Source organism: Symphalangus syndactylus, chromosome 12 (genome assembly GCF_028878055.3).
Source record: "Symphalangus syndactylus isolate Jambi chromosome 12, NHGRI_mSymSyn1-v2.1_pri, whole genome shotgun sequence".
Taxonomy (NCBI): Eukaryota; Metazoa; Chordata; class Mammalia; order Primates; family Hylobatidae; genus Symphalangus; species Symphalangus syndactylus.
Genome location: NC_072441.2, coordinates 131906724 through 131914651, shown reverse-complemented (window position 1 = coordinate 131914651; position 7928 = coordinate 131906724). Strand labels below are relative to the sequence as shown.

Genomic DNA, 7928 nt, shown 5'->3' with positions numbered 1-7928 from the left:
GGTAATCTTAGCTACTCGGAGGCTGAAGCAGGAGAATCACTTGAACCTGGGAGGCGGAGGTTGTGATAAGTGGAGATTGAGCCATTGCACTTCCAGGCTGGGTGACAGAGTAAGACTCCATCACAAAAAAAAAAAAAAAAAAAGAAAGAAAAAGTGGATGTGGGCCACGTTGTGTTGCCATTTCTGGCTGATGGGAGGCTGAGAAAGTATCTGGCTGTATTAGTTTTGTATTAACAGGTATATAATTACCACAAGCTTAGAAGCTTAACATAACATGCATTTATTATCTCACAGTTTCTGTCTAGATTTATCTTAGCTCGGTTCTTTGCTTCAGGGTCTCATCAGGCTTCCACCAAGTTGTGTGGGTTGTGTTCCCATCTGGGTGCTCAACTGGAGAAGGGCCTGTTTCCAAGCTCAGTCTCACTGTTAGGAGAACTTATTTCCTCCTGCTTATAGGATTGGACCTACAGAGTTTTTTGTTTTGTTTTGGTGCTGTTGGGCCAGAGGCTGTCCTAGAGGTTGCCTGGAGTTTCCTGCCACATGGACCTCTTCATAGGCAGTTCAGAGAATGACAGCTTGCTTTGTCAAGGCCATTAGGAGTGCAAGAGTGAGTCTTCTAGCAAGATAGAGTCTTATATAATGTAACATAATCAAGGAAATGATATCGTGTTACTTTTTTTGTATTCTATTGGTTGGAAACAAGTCACAGGCCTCATCTCCATTCATGGGAAGGTATTACATAAAGGTGTAAAATACTGGGAAGCAGGTAGAGCAGGAGGACTAGCTAAGAGTCTATCTGCCCAATAACTCTTGCAGTCCCAATATGGAAGGTGAGAAGGTAGAATGGGTTCTGGTCCTTAAGTTACCAAGGCTAAGTCAGTGGGTTCTCCTGCCAGTGACTGTTGATCTGTAATGGTGATGCAACTATGAAGAGAGGGTTAGAATTGCTTTGCAGGGGTGCACAGTAGCAGCACAGCTCATTGCCTGGTGGTTGTGACAGCAGTGTCCTGAGATTGTCCCTGAGGTGCAGTCTGTGGGGGCTCCTTGTTTCCTGTCAGTTACAGTCTTTTTCTCCTATCTCTGTTCAGCTATGTGATCCTTTCTATGCAGCCTTCTAAGAAATTACCCCTTAGGCTTAAGATAGTCAGAGTTGTTTCTGTTATTTGTAACTAAGGATGTGACAGACCCTGTACATGTAGCTGGAATAATTATAAATAGTTGTCACAGCATGGATTAATAGGAGAAGGAGAGGGAAGTAGAGGCCAGATTTGGATGGCCTTGCCAGCCATAGTAAGTTTACACTTCATCTTGAGATTCATTTAACTGTTTTTGTTTTTTTTTTTTTTTGAACTGGAATCTCGCTCTGTCGCCCAGGCTGGAGTTCAGTGGCACGATCTTGGCTTACTGCAAGCTCCGCCTCCCGGGTTCACGCCATTCTCCTGCCTCAGCCTCCCGAGTAGCTGGGACTACAGGCGCCCGCCATCACGCCCAGCTAATTTTTTGTATTTTTAGCAGACAGGGTTTCACCGTGTTAGCCAGGATGGTCTTGATCTCCTGACCTCGTTATCCATCCGCCTTGGCCTCCCAAAGTGCTGGGATTACAGGAGTGAGCCACAGTGCCCGGCCTCATTTAACTGTTTTTTTTTTTTTGAGACGGAGTCTTGCTCTGTCACCCAGACTGGAGTTCAGTGGCATGATGTTGGCTCACTGCAAGCTCTGCCTCCCAGCTTCATGCAGTTCTCAGCCTCTCGAGTAGCTGGGACTACAGGCGCCCACCACCACGCCTGGCTAATTTTTTTGTATTTTTAGTAGAGACGAGGTTTCACTGTGTTAGCCAGGATGGTCTTGATCTCCTGACTTCATGATCTGCCCGCCTTGGCCTTCCAAAGTGCTGGGATTATAGGTGTGAGCCACTGCGCCTGGTCCATTTAATTGTTTTAAGCAAGCAAGTAACATATAGGAATAGTCTTGTGAGGGCTTTTTGAAGGATGAGTTTGAAGACAATGAAACTGGTATAAGTGAACTAGTCAGAAGACTTTCCCAGTCAAGTAGGTGAGGGAAGATGAGACTTGAGGTGGTGCCAATGGGATGGAAAGAGGAGGCAGATTGGAGAAATAGTGAGGTTATAGATGCAATAAGACTTGTTCATTTATTGGATGTGAGGAAAGGACAAGGAAGGAGTCCAGGATGATTTCCAGGTTTCTGGTTGAGGCAACTGGATGGGTGGTGAGGAACTGGGACAGGGAATAGAGGAGCAGACTGGTGACAGGCTGTAGAGCACATTGGTTATGTGCGTCCTCCCGTCCTCCCAGAAGGAATCCATCACTTTTTCCACTTTTATAGGTGTTTCCGCACTATCTTTCTGTCCGAATCTGACAGACCTGGGTTTGAGTCCTGGCTCTGGACTTGTAAACTGTGTGATGTTGAGCATATTATGTAATTTGAGCCTATTTCCTCAACTGTAAAATGGAAATACAACTTTCTTCTTGTTTATGTATATCTGAATTGAATGCACAGTGTGTGGTATCCAGTGGGCACTCCATAGTGTTGGCTATTTTTATTACTCAGAAAGGGGTCGGGGAAGAGGCCCAGGACAAATGGGTGAAGGCTTTAAGCAAGGCTTCTAGGTCAAAAGAGGAAAAACACAACATGTGGCAGACCAGCTGAAGCCAGAGGGAGGCCAGAGCTGAGCTACCACCACATGTTGCTGAGCAGATGAGTCATTGTAGGCAGCAGGTCAGGCTACCCAGGCCACAGCAGACTGGGCTGGGATCTACACGATGACTTCATTGTATGCCTTTTTTGTCCTCTCCTCCTCCCAGAAGGAATCCATCACTTTTTCCACTTTTATAGGCGTTTCCACACTGTCTTACTGTCCGGAAAGAGCAAACGCGGTGGAAAGGGACAGAAGAGCCAGAATTCCGTCTAGTTTGATCACTGATTTGCTGGGTGACCTGGTGCATTTCATTTCCCCGCAGTCTCTTTATCTGTAATATGAGAATGCGCAGATTTGCCTCCTAAGTGTCATGTGAGAATTAGGTGAGGGTTGGCAGGCACTAAATAAAAAGGCATGCATTAGCCTTCTATTCATTAGTTGTGTTATTCTGTCTCCTTCCTGCTCCCGGCCCCTCTCTCTTTAGTTGCTTGAGGACACCGATCGACTCGAACTCATTTTTGGGTCCCCAGCACTGAGCTTGGCCCGGCAGTTTCATGAATGGATGAATGAAAGACTCAATGGGAGTCCGCAGCCTGGCCGGCGCGCCGAAAGCCCCGCCCCCTTCTGGTCCTCCGACTGCGCGCCAGGGCCACGGGCGGGTCCTTTGCGACCGTTCGCTGGCGCGTGCGCGGGAGTCGGCGCGCGGCCGGAGGTGGCGGGCGGGATCCCGGTGCGCGCGCGTGAGGGGCGGGGCCGGCTGTAGGCAGGCGGCTGAGCCGGCGGCGGGTGGCCTGCCCAGCGTGTGCCGGGTGGGAGAAGGCGAGGCGGCAGCGATGCTGTCTCTTCCGTGAGGAGCGCAGAGGAGGTCGCGGCGCCGGAGGCCCTAGAAGGCTCGAAGGCGCCGCGGGCTGGAGTCGGTGGCTTAGGGCGCCCGCCCGGCCATGGTGGCCGCGGGCGGTGGTTGGCGCGGCTGCGCTGCGGCCCGGGGCAGTGCGGAGCCGGGACAGTCGCGGCGCTGACGCCCGCGGGCCCCAGCTGCAGATATGAAGCGGAGCCGCTGCCGCGACCGACCGCAGCCGCCGCCGCCCGACCGCCGGGAGGATGGAGTTCAGCTGGCGGCGGAGCAGCCCCAGTCTTTGCTGCCGCGCCGGCGAGCGCCGCCCGGGAGGCAGCGGCTGGAGGAGCGGACGGGCCCCGCGGGGCCCGAGGGCAAGGAGCAGGTAGGGCGGGTTGGGATCCGGGTGGGGGAACCTGAATGGAAGCCATGGGGGAGGGGATCTTCGGCGGGAGGACCCGGGCTGGAGCTTTGGAGGGGTGGGGTCTGAGTAGTTCGCGGGGAGGAGTGGGAGGTCTGGGGAGGCCGAGAAATGGGGAGTGGAGAAATGGAAGTGGTGGCCTGGGGTTGTATTGGAAATGGGGGAGTAGAAGAATGAAAAATTGGTGCAAGAGATAGGGGTTCTAGATGGGGCGAAAGGACGCTGGAATGCGGGCTGAGTGTGTGAGCTGCAACGAGTAGGCTTACTAAAGAGGCGTTGAGGAGTTGCCCATAGGAGTAAATAGAGTAAGATGGGGTAAGTCAATTTGATACAGTGTTATCCTGTTTCCTAGAGGTTGTCCTTAAAATTGTAAAAACGGATGACACTCCCAAGCATTCTCTGATTTGGCCATCATTATACTTTTGTACCAGTGTGTTCACAATCATTGTTAAGGCTCTCTTTACCAACCATCTATTTCACAAGAAAGCACTTGTGAAACACCTGCATGTGAGCAGTGTTAAGCCCAATTTTGTGAACAGAATTCGTAGATCTATGGTTTGCCTTCTAGTTTTCCACTGAAAACACATTATTGGGAAAACACAGCAGCATACAAATATTCATGGAGTTTCTGAATGAACAGGATGTGTTTATATAATTTATTAGTCAAGAGTAGGTGTATTTATGAGTAGGGGATAAAGGTCAGTTTTATCAGGCAAGAGAAGCTCCCACTAGTAGCGGTAGTAAGTTTAGTGAAAGGAGAATAAGTGATCCTTGGTCTTGTTGGATTTACAGAAAAATGTTCTGTAGTAATGAACTCTAGTGACAGCTTTCCTTTTGTTCAGCTCTATTCGGGATCCTAGTGACTTCATCCTTAAATGTTTTAAGACTTCTTATAGGTCTCTTACCTCTTTTCTCTCAGATAAATTAGCATTTTCCTTAGACACTTTTTTTTTTTTTTGAGACGAAGTCTCGCTCTGTCGCCCAGACGAGAGTGCAGTGGCGTTATTTCGGCTCACTGCAACCTCCACCTCCTGGGTTCAGCGATTCTCCTGCCTCAGCCTCCCGACTAGCTGGGATTACAGCTACCTACCACCATGTCCAGCTAATTTTTTTGTATTTTTAGTAGAGACAGGGTTTCACCATGTTGGCCAGGCTGGTCTCGAACTCCGACCTCAGGTAATCGGGATTACAGGCATGAGCCACTGTGCCTGGCCCTTTAGACACTTTAAAAATTATATACCATGCTAGGTAGCCCTTGGACTTTTCCCCCCTTTTGTTCTTCCACCTCTTATTCCCCACTGAGTCCTGAGGAGACTGCACCATTGACCATCTCTGCCCGTGCTTTCAGCTGCTGAGCGTTGTCCTCTTGCTGCAATTTACTCCCCCATGTGCCTAATACTTATCTTTTACATTCTCTGCAGTATCATCTAGTCAAAACTTGTACAATGAACTTCAAGTCCAGATCCTTTCTTGTCTCAGTTTACCTGTCCAGTTCACCTTACTGCATATTTCATGAAAGAGTTCAAGATTACTTGATTTTTCCCTCTTCTTTATTTTATGGTTTTTGTGTTTACTCATCCTTAGCTTCAATCTCAGAGAAAGAAGTACTCATCCTCCTCTCCGAGGCTAATTTCTCTACTTATGTCTTTGATTTCCTCCTCTTTTGTTTGCCTTAGACCCTTGTTACTCTCTTTGTTTTATATCACAAATAAAAACAAAACAACATAATTTCCCTGAATTGTGTAACCTACCCAAACTACTTTGTTATCTCTTCTTGCTTCCCCAACAACCTGCTTGAAAAATGAGTTTGTGGCCGGGCGCGGTGGCTCACGCTTGTAATCCCAGCACTTTGGGAGGCCGAGGCGGGCGGATCACGAGGTCAGGAGATCGAGACCACGGTGAAACCCCGTCTCTACTAAAAATACAAAAAAAATTAGCCGGGCGTGGTGGCGGGCGCCTGTAGTCCCAGCTACTCGGAGAGGCTGAGGCAGGAGAATGGCGTGAACCCAGGAGGCGGAGCTTGCAGTGAGCCGAGATTGCGCCACTGCACTCCAGCCTGGGCGACAGAGCGAGACTCCGTCTCAAAAAAAAAAAAAAAAAAAAGAAAAATGAGTTTGTATTCAGTGTCTTAGCTTCCTCACCTTGTATACATTTCTAATATGGTTTGGCTTCTTCACTTATACTTTCCCAAAACTGATGTCTTTAAGGTCAACAAAACCTTTTTTTGTGTGGGATTACTTTTTTATTGAGGTTTGACAAATCAAAGGTTCATTCAGTCCATGAAATATTACAGAATGAGTACCTGTATGATCACAACTCACATCAGGATGGAGAACATTCCCAGTACCCTAAAATGCTCCCTGTGCTTTCTCCTAGCACTACCCTTTTACAGATGTAACCTCCCTCACTACCTCTGTCACTATAGATTTGTTTTGAACTAATACTTCATATAAATGGAATCGTAGTCTGTACTGTTTTGTGACCAGATTCTTTCATTCAGATCATGTCTTGAGACTCATCCATGTTGTTGCTTGTAGAAACAGTTCTTTTTCATTGCTGTGTAATTTTCCATTGTATGAATGTATTGTGATGGTTACTAAAACTTATTTTTCTTTTTGAGACAGGATCTCTGTCACCCAGGCTGGAGTGTAGTGGTGCAGTCATAGCTCACGGCAGCCTTGAACTCCCAGGCTCAAGTGATCCTCCTGCCTCAGCCTCCCAAGTAGCTGGGACCATAGTCACATACCACCATGTCTGGCTAATTTTTAAATTTCTTTTTCTTTTTCTTTTTGAGATGGAGTCTTGCTCTGTTGCCCAGGCTGGAGTGCAGTGGCACATTCTCGGCTCACTGCAACCTCTGCCTCCCAGATTCAAGCGATTCTCCTGCCTCAGCCTCCCGAATAGCTGGGATTACAGGCATGCACCACCATGCCTGGCTAATTCTCTATTTTTAGTGGAGATGGGGTTTCACCATGTTGGCCAGGCTAGTCACGAGCTCCTAACCTCAGATGATCTGCCCGCCTTGGCCTCCCAAAGCGCTGGGATTACAGGCGTGAACTACCACGGCCTAATTTTTTATTTTTTTGTAGAGGCGGTATCTTACCATGTTGCTCAGGCTAGCCTCGAACTCCTGGGCTCAAGTGATTCTCCCACCTTGACCTCCCACAGTGCTGGGATTACAGGCATGAATGCCCAGCTTGTTTTTCAAATTAAAATATAATTCATGGCTACTTGTGAAAAGTTTTCATTGTGAAATAGTTACAGAGGGAAATATGTAAAAGTCCTGGGAACCTTTAAATTACTAAATCTGATAGTCTTTCCCTCATCTTGTCCGACCTCTGTGAACTATTTGTCACTGTTGACTGTGTGTTCCTTCTTGACATTTTTTTCTCTTTTTTCATATTATAATATCCATTCTGTTACTGCTTCTTTGACTGCTCTCTTGTGTGTCTTTGTCTGTTTTCTCTTCCTGTTCCTGAAATGTTCCTTGAGTACATGTCCTCTGTCCTTAGCTTGATCCTTTATTGTACTCTATTTAGCAGGCTCACTCTGTTTGTAGATGTTGAGGATGTAGAACAAGGGTCTGCAGTCCTCTTTATTTATGGCATTGTGTCACAGAACATCCTTGTAAAGTGAGCTGAGTCTCTTTAGGTGTGACCTCTTTCTTTAGCTCTACATTTCCATTTTTGTGCGTAACATTTCCACCATAGACTCATCATTTGTGTTCTTAACAATTGTGATTTTTTTTTTTTTTTTTGAGACAGGGTCTCACTTTGTCGCCCAGGTTGGAGTGAAGTGGTGGGACCTCAGCTCAGCTCACTGCAACCTTTGCCTCCCAGGCTCAAGTGATTCTCCAGCTTCAGCCTCCCCAGTAGCTGGGATTACAGGCGCCCGCCACCATGCCTGGCTAATTTTTGTATTTTTAGTAGAGACGGGGTTTCACCATGTTGGCCAGGCTGATCTTGAACTCCTGACCTCAGGTGATCCACCTGCCTTGGCCTCCCAAAGTGCTGGGA

The 7928-nt window shown here is 47.7% G+C and overlaps 1 protein-coding gene across 11 annotated transcripts in view; it reads left to right on the top strand.

Annotated features, from left to right (window-relative positions):
- Positions 1 to 3390: 3390 nt before the first annotated feature.
- MAST2 (microtubule associated serine/threonine kinase 2) overlaps positions 3391 to 7928 on the top strand; it is a 239566-nt gene continuing 235028 nt past the window's right edge. For 5 of the 11 annotated variants that reach the window (XM_055255358.2, XM_063627597.1, XM_055255355.2 and 2 more), the window contains exon 1: positions 3400 to 3876. In XM_055255358.2, the coding sequence (XP_055111333.1) occupies positions 3700 to 3876 (177 nt within the window). In that variant the 5' untranslated portion in view covers positions 3400 to 3699. Of the gene's footprint in view, positions 3877 to 7928 lie in introns of all 11 variants that reach the window. The other 6 variants (XM_063627592.1, XM_063627596.1, XM_063627589.1 and 3 more) reach the window with 3 other exon arrangements.